Source organism: Tursiops truncatus, chromosome 4 (genome assembly GCF_011762595.2).
Source record: "Tursiops truncatus isolate mTurTru1 chromosome 4, mTurTru1.mat.Y, whole genome shotgun sequence".
Classification (NCBI taxonomy): domain Eukaryota; kingdom Metazoa; phylum Chordata; class Mammalia; order Artiodactyla; family Delphinidae; genus Tursiops; species Tursiops truncatus.
Window position 1 is genome coordinate 45,814,345 of NC_047037.1, and position 26,790 is coordinate 45,841,134.

Here is a 26,790-nt window from a genome sequence, read left to right on the forward strand (position 1 = left end):
ATATAATATTCTCGCCCTTTTCTGTGACAAGTTGTAAAAATTTGCTTTGAAACGAAAATCTGCTATTTCTTTCCTTGTGCCGAACAAGGCAGAACTCCGTACCTTCAATTCAAAGGTGTTTTATTTGAGCAAGGTTCAAGCTGGAATTAGATAGCTTCCCTTTTGCCTCTTCTGCTTGTTCTGAAACTACAGGAGAGAAGCACGAAACCAAATACTGAGGGATACATTGCACTAGTACCACTTCAACTAAACTCAAGCCAGATGCAAACAATTCAAGAAACAATGGAGCTGAAGACAGCATACTTTTCAGGGATGCTAGGGCCATTTGTTCCCTCTGCTATAATTTATGTTCCTATAGTCAAGGTTCAGTTCTACCACAGTTTAGGCAACTCACTGGAAAAAATGATCACCGTTAGCTGCTCCAGGAGCACAGGAATTCCTTAGATGAGCACTGAGAGATTGGTAACAATACCTCCTAAAGGGCCAGGTTGCTAGGTAACAGGTTGTTTCCTTGGTCACAGTGAATACATGGAAGACCCCCAAAGGAGGCTGCAGATTCTTGGTGGACGGCTCTCATAGCCCCTCCTGGGAGGAGGATGAAAAATGTCTTCAGAAAAATAGCCTTATGAAGGCCAGAGGAACTTTATGCACCAGCAAGACATGTCTGAAAGGTAAGCAAATGAAATGCTAAAAAGTAGCCTCAAGTCATTCCTTAAGAGAAAACAAAAAAACAAACATAGGTAGTATTCCTGTATTAAATTTCATTTAAAAATGTAAAATCATGCAACCTTTGTTACTGATGATGGCTGCTTGGAGAAAGAAGCCACCGTCTCCCCTATAGCAGGCAACAGGCTACAAATGCAATTCAGGTGATCAATACTGTAACAGAGAGAGCTGGACCTCTGTCTAGTAGTGGTACATTTATAGCTACACAGGGCTCTTTAAGAGAACGAGTGTGAATTTCAGGGGGAAAAACAGTTAAGACAGACAAAAGGAAATATCTATTAGTTAATATCCATGAATTATTAGTTAATATTAGTTTGTACCTATTAATTATATTTAAATGAAATTACTAGCACAAAACAGGACTTCTACTAGATCAATAAAGCCACAAATGAGATTAAATAAGAGGGCCAAAACCCAATCCTTTTCTCCTCACTCCTAAGCGTTAGAGCTGTTACATAAATATTTCTCAAAGCACGCTGATAATTAGACAATATACAATTAGGGGGGTTGCAAGTTTCTTGAGTTTTTTTGTCCTTCTATTAGTGTTGAAGTTGGCTCTCATCTTTTAAAAAAGTGAGATTTGCACCTTCAATTTTCAGGATGAAATACACTGTGGTTTCATGAGTGTATGAAACGTATTTATAGCTCCCTAAATTTACTGCTTATAGTTAATGTAGGAATGATGCTTAGGAAGAGGTTCAGAAGCTGAAGCAGTTCTATTACAGAAGTTTTGTTTTTGTTAGCAAACTGTGTACATCTCAAGCAGTGTCCAGATGTTTTGTTGATTTTAATGTTATAAACTGTGTCATAATTAAAATTGGGCATGTGAAACAATAGTTTTTAAATGGGTAGAAGTTCTGTGAACAATTATAAACTTTATTTTTCCTACTTGCTAACACCCTTGAATACACTATACCAAGAGGAAGTTTACTTGTGAGCTCTGTGAAAAAGTGATCTTTATGATCAGTATTATTTTTAAACTAGTAAGTTTTATAAAATTATTTTAGAGACAGTGTAAAAAGTAATGGCCAGGCTACAACTTAAACTTTAACCTTCAACTTTTGAAGGAGGAAGGAAGGAAGGAAGGAAGGAAAGAAGGAAAGGAAGGGAAAGGAAAGGAAAGGAAAGGGGGAGAGAGGGAAGGAAGGAAGGAAGGAGGGAGGTCGGAAAGAAAAAAAGAAAAGACGTTTTCTTAGTGCCAGTATTTGTTCAATCACGTTTCTGCACATCATGAAATGAGTCTTAGTCATACTACTTTCCTAACAGATTGTCACTTTCATTTGGAATTTTATTATAGTTTTGTTTCTGTTCACAAGATCTACCTAATCACATGTTGTCCTTTAGTGTCTATATTCTTCTCCTTTGTAGTGTCGTATGTGGTTGAATTTTCAAAATTATAACAACATAGGGAGTAGTAAAACATTCTTTTTTTAAATTTTATTTTATTGTTTTTTTATACAGCAGTTCTTATTAGTCATCCATTTTATACACATCAGTGTATACATGTCAATCTCCCAATCTCCCAATTCATCACACCACCACCACCACCCCCCCGCAGCTTTCCCCCCTTGGTGTCCGTACGTTTGTTCTCTACATCTGTGTCTCAGTTTATGCCCTGCAAACTGGTTCATCTGTACCATTTTTCTAGGTTCCACATATATGCACTAACATACGATATTTGTTTTTCTCTTTCTGACTTGCTTCACTCTGTATGACAGTCTCTAGATCCATCCACATCTCTACAAATGACCCAATTTCGTTCCTTTTTATGGCTGAGTAATATTCCATTGTATATATGTAGCACATCTTCTTTATCCATTCATCTGTCGATGGGCATTTAGGTTGCTTCCATGACCTGGCTATTGTAAATAGTGCTGCAATGAACATTGGGGTACATGTGTCTTTTTGAATTATGGTTTTCTCTGGGTATATGCCCAGTAGTGGGGTTGCTGGATCATATGGTAATTCAATTTTTAGTTTTTTAAGGAACCTCCATACTGTTCTCCATAGTGGCTTATCAATTTACATTCCCACCAACAGTGCAAGAGGGTTCCCTTTTCTCCACACCCTCTCCAGCATTTGTTGTTTGTAGATTTTCTGATGATGCCCATTCTAACTGTTGTGAGGTGTTGCCACATTGTAGTTTTGATTTGCATTTCTCTAATAATTAGTGATGTTGAGCAGCTTTTCATGTACTTCTTGGCCATCTGTATGTCTTCTTTGGAGAAATGTCTATTTTTGGATTGGGCTGTTTGTTTTTTTAATATTGAGCTGCATGAGCTGTTTATATATTTTGGAGATTAATCCTTTGTCCATTGATTCGTTTGCAAATATTTTCTCCTATTTTGAGGGTTGTCTTTTCGTCTTGTTTATGGTTTCCTTTGCTGTGCAAAAGCTTTGAAGTTTCATTAGGTCCCATTTGTTTATTTTTGTTTTTATTTCCATTACTCTAGGAGGTGGATCAAAAAGATCTTGCTGTGATATTTGTCAAAGAGTGTTCTTCCTATGTTTTCCTCTAAGAGTTTTATAGTGTCTGGTCTTACATTTAGGTCTCTAATAAATTTTGAGTTTATTTTTGTGTATGGTGTTAGGGAGTGTTCTAATTTCATTCTTTTACATGTAGCTGTCCAGTTTTCCCAGCACCACTTATTGAAGAGACTGTCTTTTCTCCATTGCATATCCTTGCCTCCTTTGTCATAGATTAGTTGACCATAGGTGCGTGGGTTTATCTCTGGGTTTTCTATCTTGTTCCATTGATCTATGTTTCTATAGTAAAACATTCTTAAGTATTGGGAATCTTCTGAATAACAGCTATATATGTGGTTACAGTAAAGTTCTAAGAATTTCTAAATATAATTTTGTTAATGGAACATAGAGGTATCTTAGTCTATCTTCATTGTTTTTGGTATCTTAATATAACTTCTTATTTCTATATATCAGTGAACTCACTAATAGGTACTGAAGTTTACAAGCTTTCCCTCTAGAGAAGTTTGATACATGTTTGTTCTTTTACTTTTGTTGTACCTTAATGTGGGGACCTATTTGTGTTTCTAAGAATGCACATGGGGTTGGAACAACAGGGTAAAGCAAAATTCATAAGAATACAACGTCGCATAAGATTAAAACCTGACCCATTCAGATAGAAATAGAGAAATGATAATTTTAGTTGTATATTTTTCAAAATTACAGTTAGTTGTGCTATGTTTTTAGAATCAACAATCTAAATAATTTCAGATATATCTGTTACAATCTGGGCCTTGGATACTAAAATTTGAGGGATATCTGTAAAACACACGGTTTTTTAGAACAGTTCACTGCTATATGATTATTTACTCAATTTATGGGTTTAGTTCTGGGAAATTAATTTAGAGCCATCCCAAATTTGAACATAATAACTTGGTATACCAAATCTGCCATTCCAGAAACTAACACATTATGATACCAAATTACTTCTTGATTTCGTGAAACTTCCTTTCCGAGTACTTTATATTATCTCATCACCATCTCTAGCATGCAGATAGTAAAATCATCACCCGTTTTACAAATGAATACATTTAAATATAGACATAGAGAGGACAGGGATTCTGGATTTTAAAAGATAAGAAGAATGGTGAAAGAAATCAAAGAGGCTGGATTGATATCTCCTTTCACCCAAATTTAATGCTCTAGAGTCCGTGGTAATTTTCCTCTAGCCAGTAACCTACGAAGTGCCTGGGTTTAGCAAGATTCCACTAGATTTGAGAACCTAGCTCAATATTTTGGGAGGAGAAAGAGAGCATTTGAGGATTTGGGGAGTGTCCTTTGCTAACTGAAAAATATGATTGAGCTTTTTCTTCCTTTCGAAATACAAAGCTCTCATGATGCAGCACTGAATGTAAATGGAACATTTAGAAATGGAATCATAGGCAATGCAATTTAGACAATGCTGGGTGTCTGTAAGGTGCCCTCTGGCCTTCTGGTTGGTGTGTGTCCAATATAGCCTCCCGCACCTCAAGAGCTCGGCTTCACCTCAGAAACTAGGCCATCTGCCACTTTCTCCTTCACTCTCCTTACAAAGCTACATAATCACCAACTTGACATTTGAATTAAACAGATAGCACCCTGTTGCAGCCGACAATTTATGAGGCTTATAAATTCCTGTTTGTAAAGGACATTGCAATCTTCCAATGAAAGGGGCTCATGAATTAATAGATTATATTATTATTGTTTTTCATCCTGCAGTCTCAGCTCACCCGATTCCTTCTTGTTGGCCATTCTACACTTTTTAAAACAAAGAATAGATGGCCGATTCAGATAATACCACCTAATTTAAAGACACTATAAGTTACTCCTGACAAATGTACAGTTTTAGCCATGGCACCTCCTCTGTGGCAGCTTTATACTACAGCATTAATAAAATTAATTTCTCTTTCATAAGGATTTAGAGTTGTAATTTATGTTTGTTCACTGCAGGCAGAAAGATTAAAAATGAGTAAACCAATATACCAACTAAACTGCAAGTCTAGCTTTATTTTCTTTTGGGGAGGGGCAAGAGGAGAGGGTTTTAAAAACAGCTTGATGTTATCTGGAATGGTGTTCTCATAGGTTCTACTACTAAAGGCTTACCTCAGTAAACAGTCAGTGCTAAGATTTACATGTTCTATTAACTAGTAAATTATTTATCTGTAGTTAAGTGGAGCAACCAGAATAAGAAAGATCAATATTAATGATTTTCCTTACTAACAACTGCACCCTAATAAATGATACAGATTTACAGTTATTTAAAGAATCACGGTAGCTTATCTGAATCTTATTTGAACCCTAGTAATTAAGAACACTTGGTCATTTACTTGTGTGACTTGGGCAAGTTATGCCACCTCTCTGGGTCTCAATTTCCTCATCTCTAAAATCAAAATAATAATGCTACCCACTTTGTTTGGTGACTGTAATGATTAAATGAGTTAATCGACGTAAAGTTCTTAGTACAATGCCTAGCACATAGCAAGTGCTCAAGAAATGTTAACTGTAAAATTATTATATTAGTAATAGTTGTCATCATGGCAATAATGTTGCAAAACAAAACAGAAAACCTTTTCACTCAGGCAGAGTCCACATCATCTTCTGAATATTAAAGGTAAGGAACCACCAGAGGTGCTAAGTGACCTGAGGTCACAGCAGTAGCTGTTTGTAGATTCCTAAGACTCACAGGTCTTGCAGTTTTGACATCAGTGATGTGTGCATTAAAGCAGATGGAGTAGAAGTTTGAGGGTGATCTACCTTTTCTTTTTTTTAAACTAAAGGATCAGAAATTTTATTTCTTTGCTGATATTTCTCCCCAAAAAAGCAGACCAAAGAGAACTTCCGTATGGAATTTAAGATAGAAGTAATGGAACAAAGAAGATTTTCAGAATGTCCCAAAGGTTTTACTGCAAGATTCCAGAATACTGCCCTTCACCACTGCCCTCTGGTGTGGCGCCCAGGAAGCGTATATGAATGTGAGAGAAGGAATCCAGCCTTTGGGACCCACAAAAAGATATCACACTGAAAGAGAGTCAGACTAGTCATCTACTGGTTAGAATCTTCTCAGATCATCTGTCCTTAGCTGAAACTCTACACCAAATTCAATTCATTCCATTCTGGCAGGAAAAAAAAAAAAAAAAAAGAGAAAAAGAAATAGTGGGGATGTTATTTGCGTATGTACTTGTGTTACTGAAGTTTTAATTACCTTCTATTATTCATAAATGTCTAGTAGTAGTCAGGGTAATGGCGCAAGTACTAAGTTAAACTCTCAAATCTGCTAATGTAAACTAAGATGATGAGATAATTTTCAGTTACCTGTAAACGTGATTTTACCTTGAAGCTGCTGGGCTTGGTCTTGTAGCACTACACAAGAAAAGTGTACTGAAAACCCAATCAGCCGGATCTCTCTCATCAGATATTTTGGTTATGTGAACTTATTTTTCCCCCCTGTTCTCTGCTTTAAGCAAAATAAGACCATTTCTCACACTTACGAGTCAGCCTCTCATCACTGTGTAACCACCACTGAAGTTTAGAATCACAGAACACCAGTCACTGAAGAAAGATTCAGTCATGTTCATTACCCTTATTTTCCTGATTTCATTTTGGCAGAAAATGGCTAGCATAGTTTCATAAAGACAAGTGAATCCAAAAAGTCAGTTCAACTTTTATCCTCTGTTCATCCCCTGAAATACTGTTCCATTTTGCCCCATTTTTTTCTCCCTGATTGTTGGCCAAAACTCTGGTCATAGATAGTAGGATTTACCTGCCTCAGGAATAATAAATTTTGCACAATGTAATGTTGTTCTTCTAATGTTTGTTAATTTGTTGTTATGGTAAGGTATTCCTTGGTAATGTCAAGAAACAGTATCCAAATTATTAAAGAATTGCTCAAGTGTAAAAGAACTGAAAGGCATATATTTTCTGACTTTTTCACATAATTGAGACAAAGTCCTTGATTTGTTATTTAGTAGCAGATGGAGGAATAATTTTCTCCTTGATAATAGGACACAGTTTTGTTTTCTTAATGGCACAGTAGTGCTATTTTTTGAAATGATGTAATGGCTATGCTCTTCTACTATAGCACATCAGTTAATGAATGAAAAATGAAAAACATTTTTACATTGTACTTCATGAAGGCAACTTCAATATACAAGAAGTGTCAGTTTCTTGTAAGTAAAATTGCTGTAGAGCTACATAATAACTGTGTCATAAATACAGAATGCTGTCTCTTAAGATTCTTGGAGTCTGAAAAATGATCCCCAAAGAGTAAAAAGAGGTCAGAAATAGATACAATTTTTAGTTTTGCTTAACATGAAAAAGCATATTTAGATATTTTTTAATTGGCTTAAAATACTATATAGCACCAATGACAGAAAGAGAAACATATAACCATTGCTAAGGAGAAAGGGAAAAGTGCAAGAATAACAGTGAATAATAAATATAGGAGAGCGAAAAAGACATTTTATATCCCAGTGGCATAACAATGGGAATACAGAGAGAACTGGACTGTTGTTAAGTGAAATGTTTGAGTATTATTTCAAAGTGAGTAAAATTGATTAAAGAACTTGAATTTTTAATATGTTTGCCACCAATTTCAGGGAAAATGGAAGGTCCAGATCAATGGAAAAACCAGTATGGAGTTTAAGGCTTGTTTGTGCCAAATCTGCAATGATAGCTCTACTAGGAATGATATTCCAAAATTGGGGATGACCTTCTCGTTCATATCCCATAAGCATGTATTCGTGTGTACCATTAGATTTACTTTTCTAAGATCTGCAATCTGTAGACACCCTTACCTTGGGAGAGAATTTGTCTTAAGTGACTGTTAGCCATAAAAAAATGTGTGTAGGACTATGACAGAATTCCTAAGGTATCATTTATCTCTCCGCTAATTGGAAAAGTTGGTGTTTATAATTTGTTTATTGTTGTTTTATACAAAGGTATTTACATTTAAAGACTTTAAGCATTTTCTTTCATTCAGCTCTTCAGGTCAAAACACAAGCAGTCAGGAGATTCACCCATTTAATTCATCCTACACCTCCGACCTGAGTGAGTCACACACTGGCTCGGCTCTCTTGAGGAACAGAACTTTTTATTCACGTTCAGACTCTGGAATATCATCCCTGGTAAATATTTTTGATTAGCCCTTTACCTAATGATAAGTTTAAAAATGTGTTTTATCTTGGATTTCACACTTTTTAATAAGTGTATAATTATAATACACTTTTAATAAGTGTATAAACTTTATACACTTATTAAATAAGTGTATTTTAAAAAGTGTATAAACTTTTAATAAGTGTATTAAACCTATCCTTGTAATTGGGGGCAAAATAAAAGGTTGGTACTCTCAGTCCCAACTCAAAGAGGCAAGGGAAAGAATCTGAGGTGGAGGAAGGAAGACAAAAGAGACCAAGATGAGTAGAAAAGATAAATGACCAGAGAAACAAAAATGGCGTCCCTTCCTTTTGCCCCACTGAGTTCAAATTCTGTCCCTAGTCTAAGATTTATCTCCTTTCTTTCTGGAATGTCCTTTGGCCAAATTTTCTCCTCGTAAACTCACCACTTCCAAGACTTCTCTCTAACACATCTAAGTGGAATCAACCAGGCCTTTTCTCTTTTCCTTCTTTCAAAATTGTTCCACTCATCCCACTGGATCAAAATGAGTTATTTATATGTCTGCCTCCCAAATTACAGAAAATGAGTTTTTCAAGCACAAATGCCATATTTTATTTAACTTCGTATCCTCAGTGTCTGACAGAGTGCCTGACACATAGCAAGGGTACAATATATATTTGTGAATAAATGAATGGATTGAAATTCAAAATATTCAAAAATATTTATTGAACAAATGGATTAATCAATTGGTCCATCAGAATTAAAAAAGAAAAAAGAACAGGGTAAGACACAAATATTCACTATTCCTTTAAGAAGAAACAACAGTCACAGAACTGCAACACACTGACAGCCTTACATAGATACAAACAAAGAAATGCAAAGGCTCATTTTCCTACAATGTCAGAAATCCCAAAATCAACCTCATAACTCCTTTCAAAAACAGACAGGGACTGGTGGTGCAGTGGTTAAGAATCCGCCTGCCAATGCAGGGGACACGGGTTCGAGCTCTGGTCCGGGAAGATCCCACATGCCTTGGAGCAACTAAGCCCGTGCACCACAACTACTGAGCCTGCATGCCACAACTACTGAAGCCCGTGTGCCTAGAGCCCATGCTCCACGACAAGAGAAGCCACCGCAATGAGAAGCCCACGCACCGCAACGAAGAGTAGCCCCGGCTTGCTGCAACTAGAGGAAAGCCCGAGCACAGCAATGAAGATCCAAGGCAGCCAAAAATAAATACATAAAATAAATAAATTTTAATAATGGAGGAGAGCATTTGCAATGAATATTAAAGGATGGATGCAATTTTAAAAATAAAATAAGATGAAAGAGTTTAAAAAAAAGACACGTTTTTGTATAAAACTAGATGTCAATTGAAAAATGGAAACTTTATTCTCAAATACAGCTTTAGCTTAGATCCTTTCTCAGCAAGAGTCTCATGAAATAGCACCAAAAGGTAAATGGGGTGTGGCAACTACAGGAAATTTAACTTCTAAGAAATTTTTATTCTATGATAGGAGCAAGCAAAAAATTCCAAAAGCACATAACAGGTTGGGAAAGAAGCTTCCATAAACATGTAAACTGAACAACCAAGAATGGGCCAGAGACTACATTTTTCAATAATCTGAAATGTATTTGTGCTTCTTGTTTTTTTATTTTATTTAATTTATTATTATTATTATTATTTTTTATGCGGTACGCGGGCCTCTCACTGTTGTGGCCTCTCCCGTTGCGGAGCACAGGCTCCAGACGCGCAAGCTCAGCGGCCATGGCTCACGGGCCCAGCTGCTCTGCAGCATGTGGGATCTTCCCGGACCGGGGCACGAACCCGTGTCCCCTGCATCGGCAGGCGGACTCTCAATCACTGCGCCACCAGGGAAGCCCTAATTAACTTTTTAAAGTTGCTCTTAATGAGGGAGAGAGCTTTTGTTATTTTTAAAATGAAGATATTGAAATAGTTATGGAACAACTAAGGTCATTCAGTGATGAAGTAATGAAGTAAAAGATCAAAGCTAATTGATTATTAAAAAGCCACCTCTTCCCAATTTATTTTGAGACAGCTTTTCCCAAATTCTGCTTTACAGGATGCACTAGTCCCATGTGCTGCTCTAAGAATAAAAGGTTCTATGGTTTAAAAGTCCAGGGGAACACTTTGTAGTACAGACTCACAATATATGCTAAGATACTAAGGCTCAGAGAAGTCCTGTAGTAAGAGAAATGCTTAGTTCGGTTTAATCCAGAGCCTCATAAGCTTATTTAATGGTGGAAATGTTTTTCATGTTAGTATCAGTCAAACAAATGTACAGCTCAAGCAAAGCATAAACTATGCAAAATGCTGCTCTGTGAAACGAATGCAGTTGTTCCAAATATTATAAATATGACATTTCTTCAAATCAAATATTCCGGTTTCATTTATATATGTGCATAACACTGGTTAACAGAAGAATGAAGCTATGGCGTATGTATTTAACATAATATTCCGTTCTGAGTAATATGCCTTTTTGTTTGTGTTAACCTTGAAACTATCATAAGCTATGTAAAATACAGGAATTTTGATTGATTACAACCTCAGTAATAGTAAACAACATAAAATTGCCCTAGATGTGATCTTGGCACATATTCTGGTCAGTAATATACTGTCCAGAAAAGGAAGATGACCAGACCTGAAATATTTCATTCAATACTGGCTACACATTTTAAGAGCAATGTCAATAAAATGGAACTCTTCCCAAGGAGAACCATGTTTTCCCTGGATATTTAATAATTTGTAAACCATGATCTGTGAGTAATAACTAAATGACAAAGAAGATGACAACTATTACCAAACACTTAAAATAGTAGTCACATGTGGAGGGGTTCTTCTGTGTAGCCTCAAAAGGCAGAACTTGTACAACTGGACTAACTTAGAGGGATTACTTGGGGTCCATATAATGAAGAGCCATTAACAATTACAACTCTTCTAAAATGGAATGAGATTCTTTATGAGCTAGTCAATAAATATTAAAGGACAGTTTATCACAGGTGGTGTAAAATGGGTTCATGAATGGGTAATATATTTATTTCTGCTGTCATTTGTCATCAAACATAAATCAGTTGCAGGTGTTGGAGATGCAAAGTTGAATAATACATAATTTAGATTGGACTAAGATAACGCTTATGAGCGCACCATTAGGTAATTGGAGTTCAATTTGGCTGAATGTTTGGGATGGGTTCGCATTACTTGCACCCATAAAAGTAAGTGAACTATATATTGCCAGATGATATTTCTCTTCTCTCTTATTTTAAAGCTTCCATCAGATTCTTTTAAGTACCTTACTTGGCACAAGGTAGAACAAAATGACATCCAAGGAAGTCAACTGCGTTGCCCAAGAGTAAGAGAAGGTAAAGGAACAGAAGTGTGTGGTCTTTGCGTACATGCTCCTAGTGGATGTTTTTTGAGGATCACAAGACATTACTTGGGGATTAAAAACCTGTATTACTTGCAGGTAGAAAAATTTCCCGTTTCAAGACCATAGAGTTGTTAATATAGTGAAGCCACCTTTAAAAGTATATTCTTATAGCTGATTATATAAATAATAAATGTTCAGTATTAAATATTGGAAAATAGAGAAAGAAGAACCTGTAATTCAATTATCCAGAAATAGTCACTGTGACTTTTATTTCCAGTTAGTCTTTTTTTGAAAAGCATGTATATATTTCTTTACAAAATTATGTGAACAATTGTGTTTCTTGAGTTTTTTCACTTTATATTGTGAGTCTTTCTTTCCGCCATGTTATTTAACATTACCCCAAACAAGTTTTTTAAAAGTTGCAGATCTTTCCATCATAAGGATATTATTAACTTTACTTAACCAATGATCTTTGTTGGAATTTTATGGTCATGAATAACACTGTCACTTCAGTGGATGCCTTTAAGCTGATTAATCCTACATCGGTTTTTTAAAAAGCGTAAAAAATAATCTAAATAAACCAGGTAGTCTCATTAGTATGTTCACTAAGCATTTTAAATTTGGTAAAATAACCAATGTTTTACTATTCCTTTTTCATCCTATCAGATTTTACAAGTGTACTGGTGTGACAGTATGAAGAATTTTTTATCTGCAGCCCCAATATACATAATGTTTGATTTCTATAAGTAGCTTCAATAGATAAGTTGTATAAGGGCAGAGAGTGTGCGTTTCTCTTGTCTCTTTTGCATCCCCCATAAGCTGATGAAATAATATTAGACATAATTCCTGCTGCAGTGAGTATTTATTCTTTACAAAACATCAAGTATCTTGGCTACCTTATATCTGTATTTGCAAACTTGCAGATACATTGTCTATCGTACAATTGTAATATTGATTTAAGAAAAGTTGCTTTAGATGTACTCATCTGCCCATTTCCCCACTCCATTGCATTACTTTACCCACCAATGTCTTTCTTCTTTCACTCAAACTCAGTTGACAAAGAGTGATTAAAATAATATCATTTTCTTTCTTACGTTTTAACTCTGCCATATCTATTTGCAGCTAAGCACTGGCTTATGTAAGAAAACATTATTTTATATTATAATGATTTATATTATATTAATTTATTTTATAATAATAAAACATTATTAGATAGTACTATTAGAGGTAAATTAGAACTTCCCTTTGGAGAACTTAGAATATTTTTCAAAGAGCAAGAAATTATGGGGAATTAGTGACATGTACACACTTCTATTTTTAAAATAGATAACAGGGGCCTACTGTAAAAAAATTTTTTAAATGAATAAATAAATAATAAAAAAGAAATTATGGGGAATTAGGAAGGAAGGAGACCAGAGGCCGTGGAGGCCATGTGTGTCACGGGCATAGAGTTCATCAGCAAAAGAAAGAGAAAGGGTTACATCAGGGGCTAACGAAGGCAGGGTTTAATTGGCTCTTAAACTTCAGTGTACGGACAAATTACCTGGAAGTGTGTGGTAAACACAGATTCCCAGGCAGCATGCCCAAATAATCTGATATAGTTAGTCTGGAGTGGGGCCCTAGAATCTGCATTTGTTAAAATTATCACAGGCAATTCTGTTGCAGATGATCTGAGGGCCATGCTATGGGAAACACTGGTTTAGGGGGCTTGGGGAGAGGCAGGAAAGGAAGACATTTGAATAGGAAGTGAAAACTTGAGAAAGTAAGGGTGTTGGCATTTATATGCGCGTGCATGCACGTGCATGTGTGTGTGTGTGTGTAAGTGTGTGTGAGGGGAGTGGTTGATAATTGTGCAAGCACAACGAGGCTGTGGAGCACAGGTGAAGAGCTGAGGTTTAGAGAGAACTGTAGAACTGAAGAAACTGGAAGAGATGACAGAAGAATAAAATCTAGGTGTAAACTGAAAATGAGCATGTGTAAAGAGTCCTGTGGTCTCCCTCCTTCCCTGATTTAAGCAGCCAAGTCATGCCCTGAGGTCGTCACTCAGCAAACCGAGCCTTCGTGATGACCATGCTAGCCATTTATGCAGAGGCTATCATTGCTCTGCAGAGAGAAGGCACATTTTCCTTCTACAAATCATTAACAACACCCATTCTCTTGCAAGTGGTAAAAAGAATGGAGCATGATCTAGGGGATGGGAAACAGTGGAAAATCCCACCACCTCAAACCGTGAAGAAAATAGATGTCCTTTGTTTGTTGCCCTAAATTTTGTTGAAGTGTTTGGTTTTTTTGCTTTGTTTTTGGGGTTTTTTTTTTTGTGAGATGGAGAACAAGTGCATTTCAGAAGCATTCTGATAAGAATGACCCTCTTTCTAGATTAGATCCTGAAACACCCATAAGACTACTTCAGTTGATCTCAGTTGCTCAAACTGTACATCCAGGAAGAGTCCCTAAGAAAAGAAAGGTTAGCTGGTGTGTGATAAACAGCAATTTCCCAAGGCTTTGATTGCCAGATAGAGACGGACTTAACTCCTCCCAGTTAAACGAAGCAAAAGAGCAAACTGTTGGCAGAATTCTTTTAGAGAATAGATTCTTTCTGTTTGAAAATCTCCCAGCAAGTTAATTCAGTCACTGCTGTTAGGAGTTACTAATCCAGGGAGGGGACAAAGAACAAGCTCAGAGATGGCAGGTGAAAGCCAACATCCCTGGGCTGCCAGATATTCCAGACTTCAGTTCTCAGCTGCTAAGATATATCTTCAATTATCAACCAGGTCTGAGTTTAAAAAAAAGAATCCAATTTAATAGAACTCCTCACAGTGGAAGAGACCTTCGGCTTCCGACTTCAAAGAAATCTTTGAAAGCTGCTTTAGAAAGAAATAATTGAAAGAACAGAAGATCGATAGAACTCAAACAAACAATACAGGGCAGAGTTTAATAACTCTGGGGCATCTATTGCACAAAGAAAGCCACCAAATTGGGGGGGGGGGTATTAAAGACAATAAATCTCCCCAGTCAATTAGGTGATGGTTCCAGTTTTTCCAGTTCTACAACTTTTAACTCCAATCATCCTAATCAATGAACAAGATCATTTCCTAGCACAAGGATATTTTATTTGTAAAGTGATTGGGACACTACCACCTTCAGGGGTAAGTGATTCCCTGGGTGGCAACATTACAGTTTGTTATGAGAGAAATGTCTAAAAGGACAGGTTAGATTCTTGGCTTCCACCTGTGCCTGATGAAAAACCTGATGTTTTTGTCAATAATGGAATATTGGACTGTTGCTCTTATCGCCTTCCATAAATCCTTCACAAACAGACTCATTATCTCCCATCACAGTCCAGATGAACTTGCCACAAAAGCAAAGTTTGTTCCTGATACCTTCAATATCTTTTCTATGCTCTTTTCACCTTTGAAATTAGGGGAATCATGAATTCCAGAAAAATGAAGTTGGGGGGAAAGGGGTACAAATGGTGCCAGGTCTGACTCAAGAAATACAATATATTAGAGTTTGAAGGGAATTGAAATCATTTAGTTTAGGATTGCTGTCAGGGGCCTTGGTTGGCATCAGAGCTGAAAGAGGTTTGCCTGGGGTAGCATGAGAAGAGTGTAGGGGTCTATGGCAATAAGAAGCCTATGTTGGTGTAAAAGTATTAGAAATCAGTATTTTTTATAAAACATTATCAACTTCAAACATAATTTCTCACCAAATTCAGCCCTTGATGGGCCCTTGATGCTAGTCTTCCCCATATTTTTGCAAACTTGGAAAACCGAGGCTCCGAAAATTAAAATTAATCATCTGGAGTCACACAAGTACCTGCTACTTAACTCCAGACTGGAAACAAGATATCCTTTCCCTAACCCTGGAAGTTATGTGCAAACCCGATTTGGAACACAATGCGGTTGGAAAATAGTAGGAAATGAGTTTGGAAGTGGAGATTGGGATAAGATAGTAGAAAACCTTGCCTGATGAACTAGGCTTTTTCATCTTTATTTGGTAAGCAATAAGAAACCTGAAATGTTTTGAATATGTCAGTCCTGTTGTAAAAGCTGTGTTTTACGAGAGCTGGGTGGCAATTTGTGTCATTTATGTTGAAGGAGAGAAGACTGCAAACCAGGAGATCCAAGAGAAAGTAGTTACGGTTCAGGTAGCAAGATACGAGGGTCTGGACATTGAAAGGGAAGGGATAGGTTCTCAAGGGGAAAACTGGTAGGACTAGGTGGCTAATTGCATTGAGAGACAAAAGAGAAAGAAAGTCAGGAGTGACTTCATAATCCCTAAAGAGAAAATTATATGAAAATTAAAACCATTATACTGATGATTTTTCTCACTTGCCTGGGCTAGAAGTAATTTATGTAAGATTAAAAGTTAACTCTACATGTTGACTTTTCCGAACAGTTAATAGAGGTCATTCCTCCCCTTTAATCACTCTAGAAAATCATCAAATTATCTCTGAACCTCAAAATATTTGCCCAGAATTAAAGAGTCTAATAAAGAATACAGATATTATATATTTTAGCCAGGACATTTTTCCTAGCAATGTGCTAAACTGCATTTAAAAAGAAATCTATAGGTGAGAATTTAAGCTAAAGCTGACATTTGATCCTCTGTGGAAACCTAGACCATAGATAGCAAACTTGTGAACAATTTAAATTAAAATAATCTGCAACCCTATTTTTTTTCCTGATAACTGTATTCACTCTACTGTAAACTTAAAAAAAGTAAAACAGATGGAAAAGAATAAACTTGCTGATTTGTTTGCTATTTCCTCTCTCTTGTATAACTCATCCTGTGATGGGAGGGCCTAGGAAGTCAGCCCATCAGAAATGCCAGAAGGCTTCCTGCGGCAGGAAGAGAAACAAAGGAACTGGGTGGCTTAAATATTTAACAATCATCTCGTGATTAATTTACTCTTGTCATACCTGCACATCTGATTTAGTGTTCTCAAATCAGAGGTTTCACTTTGTTTTGTTTGGAAGACATGAGAGGAAAGTTATTCAGCAAATTTCAGGGAAAATGATTTTCAACAATTAGAAAGTGTACAAAGTGGTCAAGTCCTGGCATCTTTTCTGTTCCCATCTCTTCCCCAACCCAGTTAAGGCAGGCAAGCAAGAGTGTGTTAAGTCGCATAAATACATTTTGTTACTGCTCACACTATGTGGGCCTAAGAGTCCAATCCTGTCTCCCTCAATCCAAATATCTAGTGGAAGTTTAAAACAACCGGCCAAGCATCCAGTGAGGCTGTCAATCCTGTCTTCCTAAACCTACTTCCAAGATCTCACCTTGTGATTTCTGCTCAGGACCCTCTGCGGAAGAGTTGTTCTTCAGACAGGAGTGTACCTTGCCTCCACGGAAAAGAGTCCTTGAAAAAAACAAATGGGAAACATGGCTGCAAGAAAACTGGGAGGACTGCAAGGTGAGAACATAAAAACAGAAGAAGAAAAAAAAAGCCTACTTCCCTCATTGATTAAATTACGACACTTTTTTTTTTTTTTTAAGGGTATTTGCCAGCATAAACATCAAAACTTTAAGCACATCTTTAGAACTTTCTCTGAAAATAGTGGTGTTTGGGCTCTCCGTCTCTTTTTCCATCCCTTCTCTTCATCAAGACTTGCTACTTATTTTCTAATCTTTATTTTATCTTGATATTGCTGAACTTTGGAAAAAGTTTAAAAGAATTGAGAATGAAATTGGGTTTTTTTGATAATAAAAAAGTCAAATATTGAACAATAATCCTTATGAGAGAATTTATGATGCAATCTTGAATCCTTTGAACAATGCAGTAAGCCAAAATTTTTGAAGACTCAGGGCAGCCAGTTGGGTCTGAACAGAGCTATCCTGGAACAAATCAAACTTTCACCAGTGAAGGATATGAGCTGTGGTTTCTTGGTGCTGAAAATGACTCCGCTGGCTGAGCCACTGGCATTGAAACAGTCCCTGTAGTTAGCCCGACCACTACCAATCTATGGGGCTGCCATCACTCAAGCTTCTAATTCCAGTTGGAGCAAGTCATGTTTAAGCAGAGGACTGAAGATTTAACTGGGAAGACTAAGCCATTGGTAGCAATAAAAGAATAAATCAACTTCTTTATAGCAGAGTAAGATGTCAATATTTTTTCTTCGAAGTGATCAAATTGTACGTGAGGATTTTAGGAAATCTTCCCCAAATGAGACTTACTGGGATCTCCTGTTGCCCTTTTTGTTTTACAGATTGATCTTGTATGTTGTAGGATTATAGAATTAGGGCGTGGGAAGGAGCTTCAGGGAGGGTCTGGTCCCAACTCCTTCCTTTCAAAAAGGAAAGGAAAGTTTAGAAAGAGAAATGATTTGCCCAAGGTCACACAGCTAATTAGCAGAAGACAGGAAAATAGAATATTGTTTCCCAGTACAGTGTTTTCTTTCTAAAATTAATTTTAATTATTCTTATATAATGGATGGATACATTCTACTCTTTAAAAATTTAAACAATGCTCCTATTTATTTATTTGAAAAATTTAAACAATACACTTAAAACTTTGACCTCCACTCCCAGGATTCTTTTTAGAGGTAATCATTCCAGTGTATACATGCATTCGTTCTTTATAGCTGTCATTTAAACCATGGATATATTGTAAAGGCCAATGGAACCTTCCTAATAAACTATCATAGAAAGTTTAACTGGCCTTTAGATAACTATACTGGCAGAGAATGGCTAAATAAACTTTAAACTATCACAGAAAACCTTACTGGGAAATAGTGGTCAAAAAATTCTATTTGAGAAGGTGATATTTAATGTAGAAATGATAAATATAATATCTTAATATTTCTTTGGTTTTATTTTAAATTAAGACCTTTTATATTTTGGGAAAATAAAATTTAAAGTAACAAATTTTATAATGTTTAATGTCTAAAAATATTAAGACCTTATCTTTTTAGATAGATATCGATATTTCCCTAAAATAGTAAATTATTTTGCTTCAATTTTTTAAAAAAATGTCATTTTATGCAATAATTTCTATTCACAGAAATTGATGGTAAAACTTTGGAAACAAAAATTTAAGTTGACTTTTAGCAATAGAGTTTACAAGAGCAATGCTACCACTGAGAGTGGTTTTAATTTCCTTGGGATCAAAGTTGGGGCTTCCCTGGTGGCGCAGCAGTTGAGAGTCTGCCTGCTGATGTGGGGGGCGCGGGTTCGTGCCCCAGTCCGGGAGGATCCCGCATGCCGCGGAGCGGCTGGGCCTGTGAGCCGTGGCCGCGGAGCCTGCGCGTCCGGAGCCTGTGCTCCGCGGCGGGAGAGGCCACAGCGGTGAGAGGCTCGTGTAAAAAGAGATCAAAGTTGACTGATGTTAAAAGTAAAAATAAAATACCCACTATCTCTGAAATATGCCAAGTCATCCTTATGTATGTATCCCAGGTTATTTTTAAATAAAATCATATTTTCCATCTTTTCAATGATGGTATCTTACTCTGAAATGTATATAAATGTGATTTCTGAGTATTTCCAAGGAGGCTAAAGATAACTAATCATTTAAAGCCAAACAGAACTTTACCTCCTCTACTTTTTACCCCTAGAAGTAATGTACCCCTAGAAGTTTCAGAATCTGTTTGAGGGTCTTTCCCTCTCTCCCTGATACACCCCCCCCCCACCAACCTTGTGTGTAATTCTAATCAGGATCCAGTCAGGATCTTCACCTTCCCTCCCTACCTTGAGAAGCTCTGCAATAATTTTGTGTTTGGATGTGTGAATATTTTAGAAGACCAAAAAACAAAATAGTAAAAACTGCTGGTTTAAATATACAACACATATTAATTTAATAACTATTTTTAAAAGTTGATAAAGCACTTGCTTTTTCTTTTTATTTGTTTTTCCTTCAGAATTTGAACCTTTCATTTCAGGATTTGGGGGACCCTTATCAAGTTGCAAATTTTAACAGGATTCTTAGAAGACTAATTCGAGTTGAAACCCTCTGGTTAGTGGATAATTCACTGGTGGATTTAAGTGCCGCAAGATTGCCAAGGTATCTGCTCCCTAGCATGTCCAATTACTAAGTTAAAGTGAAGTCTTTGCTCTATGGGTACGTGACCATTGTCTGTTCATACTGTGGCTCCTCGCATGTGGTCAGGTCTTAGTGAGAGTGCTAAGCGATGCCTGGGCAAGGCAAAAAGGGAAATTTATAAATCAAAATGTCACACTTTAGAGGAAAAAATCTATTCTTTGTCAAATTAATACTGTTATTATCAATTATTAAGGGAGTAATTTGTAATCATAGAACATATTGGCAGAAAAGCCAGCTGTGTTCCTTGCATTGTCAACTGGAAATACAATTACATTATATATACATTATCATTCTAAGTTAGTGATTTTTTGTCATATTGTCTGAACACTTGTGGGGAAAGACTCTACAGGTAGTTGACAAGAGTCTTGGCTTCAGGGTCACATTCTAATGGAGGGGTAGGGGTTGCCAATCAGAACAGTGACAAAAACAAACTAAAAATTTTAAAATTTATATGGCCTCCTTGATATTCCAAGGACCCTAAGCTACTGAAGTTAAAGATAATCTGTCTCTTTGCTCAGGATTGCTTGAGAACTCTGTGGCGAGCTGCCCTTTGCTTCACCAGGCAGATGGGTAGCTGGAGTGAGCTCTGGTAGCCATCAGAGAGGCAGACAGAGATTCTCAGAAGAGAATTAGGAGATGAAGGAAATCAAGCAGCCACAAGAAGGAAGGGTAAATCCCAGAGCAGGTTAAGATACATCTCTGAGCTGGGCTGAGGTAGGGCAACAAAAAGAGATCATCAGGGGTGGGATGGGGGGGTGGGAGGGAGACGCAAGAGGGAGGGGATATGGGGATATACGTATACATATAGCTGATTCACTTTGTTATACTGCAGAAACTAACACAGCAATGTAAAGCAATTATACTCCAATAAAGATGTTTAAAAAAAAAACAAACAGATCATCATAGTTGCACAGGAGAGGGAAACAGTCAGGCAGACAGAGGAAGTGTCAGAATATGCAATGGTCCCTGGGTATCTTCGGTCATATTCAAAGCCCCTTCCCAACTTTAGACAGACTTGGATAGCATTTGATTTTACTAATGTTCTTTTCAAATGACAAATTTAAAAACACCTAAATAAAAAATTTCAGAGGAATCTTAATATCACTGCCACCTTAACTTATTCAGTTACTTGATGTTAATTTGTTCAGTTTTTTTTCTCCCCAGACTCTCTTCTAGGGATAAAATAGTGATGCATTAGTTATATTTTTCTAATACACATTTAAATAAACAGACAACAACGACGAATTTTAACAGTAACATAGCCTACTTTGGAAACACTGAACTAGAAGACCATTAATTTGGAGTATGTGAACTTGACTTGATCTAGATCAGTAAACTTCCAAATCTTTGCTATCATATAAAAAAGAAGAGAGAGAGAGAGAAACTCCAGTGACTGAATAAAAGATTTGACCGAGTTTTAGTATTCTCTAGATGTATTCTTTTGGCCTTTCTTTCTTTAGAAATAGGATGTGTCATATAAAATTATATAATTGCAATTCAAACTTTACAACTGTCAAATCAGTGTATCAAGAGAAAAGAAACTTGATGCATATATATTCATAGCCTCCTTCCCTTCTGCCCCAGGTGAAAAACCACACTTGGTTTGCCACTCGTCTCCCCTAACATTATCCGACTAAGGATCTATGGTAGGGTGAATCTGAGAGGCTGAGAAAGTGGCAGGGTATACACTGAAAATGAGAGAATGACTAGCAGATGAGAAAACAACAGATTTCAAGGAGGACAGAGAGACAGGATCTGCTTGGGCTGGGTTTTCAATTAGAAATTGCAATAGTACTAACGTGCATCTAAAGATTATGTATAGGGACTTCCCTGGTGGCACAGTGGTTAAGAATCTGCCTGCCGATGCAGGGGACATGGGTTTGAGCCCTGGTCCAGGAAGATCCCACATATCGTGGAGCAACTAAGCCCGTGTGCCACAAATACTGAGCCTGCGCTCTAGTACCCGTGAGCAACAACTACTGAGCCTGCATACCACAACTACTGAAGGCTGCATGCCTAGAGCCCGTGCTCCGCAACAAGAGAAGCCACCGCAATGAGAAGCCCGCGCACTGCAATGAAGAGTAGCCCCCGCTCGCCGCAACTAGAGAAAGCCCGCACGCAGCAACGAAGACCCAACGCAACCAAAAATAAAAATAAATAAAAAATAAATTTATTAAAAAAATAAATAAAGATTATGTATAACCTAGGAAAGAGTGGAAACCTAAAGTTATCAAAGATATGATTAAAAGACCGTAAAATATCCATATGGAGAGGGAATGTTAGAAAACAAGAAAAATGATAATAATGGATGTGAAAAATTACAATGAAATCTGGGTGGGTTCAAACTGAATTTGTGTTTTTCATGCTGCTTTGTGGCTGTCCTTTCTCTGTTTAGCACCATATTTACCATTAGCAATAATTATTTACTAAATGTCTTTGTGGGGTATGAGGTTCATAAATAAGTACCCTGTCTCAGGGTATTAAACCTCAGCTTATAAAGGAATTTTTCCTTCAGGTAAGGTTTCAGTGATAGATTTGGAATTATTGTCTCTACTTGCATGGTTTTATACAATTACAGTTTTAAGGCAAAAATATGAAGAAGCATTATCTGTCAGGAAAATGTATTCAACCTAAATGCCTAACGCACATTTCTTTTCCTAAGGATAGCTTTTAGTTTTCTTTGGTATAAAAAGGCCTTTTTTTTGTGATTTAAAATGCTATTTCTCAATATAGAATTTAACTACAGAAAAGGAGAAAGAAAGGAAAATAATTAGAATCTCACTACTTAGGGGCAATACTCTTCAGAAGTTATTATGTTTCTTTGGGTGAACTTTTATATTGCTGAGATTACATGCAGCTCTTCACTCTTTCATTCAGGACTTATTGAGAATCCACCATGGACCAAATACAATGCCAGGTACTGAGTGTATACATTGGGAAAAGAAACAGATTCCTGCCCTACACAAGCTTACAGTCTTATATATCTTGCTTATTTTCTCTTAATATTTTAATATACATATTTCTCTTTTCTTCCCAACCACATTTGTAGAAAATATCACTGTCACACCTTTGAGGGGCTATGGTCTAGGTGAGGCATGCTGGTGTTTTGCAAGATTTAGTGGTTTACCATCCTCTTTAGGAGACAAATGACAAGATGTTTATATTTTATATCCAGCTGCAGAGTTTTAAATATGAACAAAAACCATCTCACATCTTTCAAACAATTGCCAAAGATACCTCAGATACAGCATTTATCCTTGGCTGAAAACCATATTGAGACTCTGGCTGGGCTCTCCAGTTTGCGGTGCACGCCATTGGAATCCCTTATGCTCAAGAGGAACCCTTGTGAGTTTCACCAAAACTACCGGAAACGGTGAGGCCCCAAACGCCTTGTCACCTTTTGTACTTCATTGAATATTATACTTTTAACAGTTGTTCCCCTCTTAATTAAATCTGCTCAGCAAGTATTTATCTTATTTACTATGTGTTGAACTTTTCATGCTTCTAATCTCACCTAAAGAACTTTGAACTGATTTGTGTGTGTGAGTTTGATCTTTAATACACTCTTCTCTCAGTTAATTTATGACTGCTGTACAAACTTTAGGCTCCTCCTGTAATGTGACTTTACATACACTAAGATGTTTCATTTTAGACTTTCAAATCCTATGCATTTTCTCTCATAATGTTTAATAGATACTATATCTTTTTAAAAATTTCTAAATATAGGTTCCTATCAAGGTCCATATGACCATCTTATAAATTGTTTATTCTCTGGCTTTGTTTTCATCCCTTTGGGCCACAAGGGCACCATTAATTATGTGAATACAAAAAAGTAATTGATTTGATCTACTCTAGTGGTGGAAAGAGCTGGAAAACCTGCCAAGAATAAACCATTTTTATTTCTTTGTCACTACTGGGAACATTCTTAATGATAATAATGGAATCTAAACAACGTTGGAGTGTGCACCAAGTAATATGGTAATATGGTAATATTTATCTCCAGCTAATTCCCAGCACCACTATTAGTGTACTTACAGGAATTAAAAGGGTGAAAACAAGCCACTGAATTCTAGAACCTATATTTGCCCCCAGATGACCACAAGTCATCTCATCTCTCAGTGTGAATCCGTCATACAGAGCCTTAGATCATCTCTAGACTCCATTTCCAGTCTATGATTATAGTGCTTCCTCCACATCCAATTTCAACAAAAGACAGTTCTCATTACCTTCCTTTCTCACACTGCCATTTTCCCAAGACAGCAACTGTATTCCAGAGGCCTGTATAATATTAGACTCTTCAACCCGTGATGAACAATGAAAATTGTCAAAGTAAAAATTCTAATCTCTGTTGGTACTACATAAATCTCATTACTGCCGTTGTCTTCCCTCTGATGTAGTCTGAAAGCAAAATTTCATATTCTGTGACAATAAATTCTCAAATTGCTTTTACATAAGTGAAAACTAGCAGCACAGTTGCTTTAATATTGAACTAATATTTAACCATAATCATGTTTTGAAGTCTAAAATTCTATTTCCTACAGTCAGAGGAGATTTAGCTGGACTTTTCAACATTATTCATAAAAAAGCACACTTCTAGTCATAGAGATAATTTATTAGTATTATATTTCAGTTTGGTTAATTTATATGTGGGATTTTAGAAAACACCTTGGTCCCAACTCAGTCACTTGCCTCCCTTCAAAGAATTCCTTGTAACAGTAGTGTTAGATTAATTATCTGAAATCTGATATGCCCTGAGGTCTCACTATAAATCTGTCTTCAGAATTCATGATGTGGTATAGAATTATGTGAGAATGAGCGATATAATGAGGTTTTCCATTTTCCTAGTATTCACTCTATTGGATTGAGTCCAAAGTGGATATATACTGACACTCACGCTATAAAAAGCCAGGTTGTATTGACTGAGGTAGTGCAGGGTTGCTTTAAACAGAAAGACGTGGTCATTTTAAAGTATGAGGGAAGGATTTAAGTATCCACTCCTGCTAAGGAACTAAGCTGAAGTCCCAAGTTGATCCAAATTTGGGTTTAGTTATCTAGCCAAAATTCCACAAGAGGATTATAACAGCATTCATTTTTGTCACTGTCATTCATTTTGTCATTTTGCCTCTGTCGAGGATTTAGGCCAAACTTTCAATGGCCCTTTACATCACGATCAGAATTATTTAAGTATAAGCTTTTCTTGATCACTGACACCTAGAATTGTGACTGTCTTTCCCTTCCTCCTTTGTTTCAGATCCTCCAATAAGAAGACAGCACAGTTCAAAAGAGAAAGGACTTAACGATAGAGCTAATAGTATAAGTCCCAGTAGGTAGAGGGCAGTCCACTTTCTGGGACACCCACAGGCAAACTCTTCTACCATTCTTCAGAAGTCAGTGTTATCTTAGTTCACCATAGTTTGACTTTTTAAAAAGAAAGTGACTAGGAGTTCCTGCCAGCTAAGTCTGAACGTTGGAGCCAGAAGACTTAGCTTTTAATCTTTGCTCAGTCACCTACAGGCTTTATGATCTTGGATAAGTTACTTAAAATGGGGGATAAAAACTAACTTGACAGAATTGTTGTGAGGATGAGATAATGTGCAGAAAGCATTTAGAGCTAAGAAAGTCATGCAGCCAATGGGAGCATTTGAGGAGGTTGGCACCATCATTAGTTGACTCAGCACATCACCTGAGAGGTTTCAGCATCTTTCAGCCTGGGCCAATGCCAGAGCCATGCATTTCCTCTGGCCTGAGCCCCCAGAACTCCCCAACCAGGAAAGCTGTCCACTTGAAAGAAAATGCTGCTTTGTAACACTGCTAGGCATACAACTACTGTTTAACTCGGTTGACATGAAAGACTGCTTCCTGAACCTGGAAGTGACTGTCTAAATTGGAAATGTGAGCTTCAAAAATGCTCTCTGTTGGGGCTTCCCTGGTGGCGCAGTGGTTGAGAGTCTGCCTGCCGATGCAGAGGACACGGGTTTGTGCCCCGGTTCGGGAGGATCCCACATGCCGCGGAGCGGCTGGGCCCGTGAGCCATGGCCGCTGAGCCTGTGCGTCCGGAGCCTGTGCTCCACAACGGGAGAGGCCACAACAGTGAGAGGCCTGCGTACCGCAAAAAAAAAATGCTCTCTGTCAAGGCAAAATCACTCAGCACAAAATTATTTCCCACCCCTTCTTATAACTCTCAGCCAGAATTCTTCCTTAACTATCACTAAACAACTTGGACTTGCTTTACTCTAAAAAAAAAACCCCCAAAACTTTTAACTTTATAATGTGTACATATATTGTGACCTCATTCTTTCTCTTATGGTTAGTTGGCTAAATCCACTCATTGATTTTTTTTTCTTTATAGGACTTTGTAAAAACTGGAATGACATTCTTTTATAAAAACAGACTATGCAGTTCCACTCCTCTGCTCAATACTTAGAATCTGCTGAACTATCTAGTAGCTCACTGAGAGGGCAAGCTATGGGAGGGTCATCACCTCAGTGAACGTGAATAATACTTTACTGTAACCTCATTGCAGAGACAAGGAAAACAGAATAAAGTGATAGCCACTCATCTTTCTTGTAACAATAGGCAAAGTCTACTCATTTATAAAGAGAGTAAGTGAAATACAATGCTTTTGTTCAGTATAGTTACTTTTATTTTTTCTTTAACTTTTGCTTTAGAGTGTTCTCCTGTTTGCCAAACTTAAAAATGCTGGATGGGATCCTGCAGCTACCACAAGACACTTCACCACCAGAAACCAATATTTTTTCCAAAATATGTATTGTGTCCTAATGCTATCTGTATAGAAAGAAAGCAATCACTATTGTCTTTAAAAATTAATAAACAAGAAATGCATGACTGAATATTGCAACATATATATATACATTATGTATCTATGTATATTGATTTCCTTTAAACCAATTATCTCATTTTTTTAATTCTATACCCTATCAATCAATAAATTTTGAGCACACACATTTTAAATGATTTAATTTATTTTATTTTATTAGTTAATTTAGTATTTAATTAATAATT

At 36.8% G+C, this 26,790-nt stretch overlaps 1 protein-coding gene and 1 long non-coding RNA gene across 2 annotated transcripts in view; one reads left to right on the top strand and one right to left on the bottom strand.

Moving 5' to 3' along the window:
• The window catches only part of LOC117312217 (uncharacterized), a 233,884-nt gene that overhangs the window by 122,056 nt on the left and 85,038 nt on the right, over window positions 1-26,790 (bottom strand). The window contains exon 2 of the long non-coding RNA XR_004526492.2: window positions 17,012-17,091. This is a non-coding gene — a long non-coding RNA (uncharacterized lncRNA). The remainder of the gene's footprint in view (window positions 1-17,011; window positions 17,092-26,790) is intronic.
• LOC101330771 (acidic leucine-rich nuclear phosphoprotein 32-related protein-like) lies at window positions 477-26,605 on the top strand. Its single transcript, XM_073803883.1, has 7 exons — window positions 477-671; window positions 8,207-8,351; window positions 11,628-11,721; window positions 17,030-17,145; window positions 19,607-19,728; window positions 22,943-23,140; window positions 26,436-26,605. Exons 1-7 carry the CDS (start codon window positions 646-648, stop codon window positions 26,545-26,547), a joined length of 813 nt encoding a protein of 270 aa, XP_073659984.1. The 5' UTR covers window positions 477-645; the 3' UTR covers window positions 26,548-26,605.

Coding starts and splice junctions, on each gene's coding strand:
- LOC101330771 (XM_073803883.1), top strand. CDS start 646: ATGCACCAGCAAGACATGTCTGAAAG. Junction 8,352..11,627: donor ACTCTGGAATATCATCCCTG/GTAAATATTTTT, acceptor CTTATTTTAAAG/CTTCCATCAGATTCTTTTAA. Junction 17,146..19,606: donor AAAACTGGGAGGACTGCAAG/GTGAGAACATAA, acceptor CTTTCATTTCAG/GATTTGGGGGACCCTTATCA.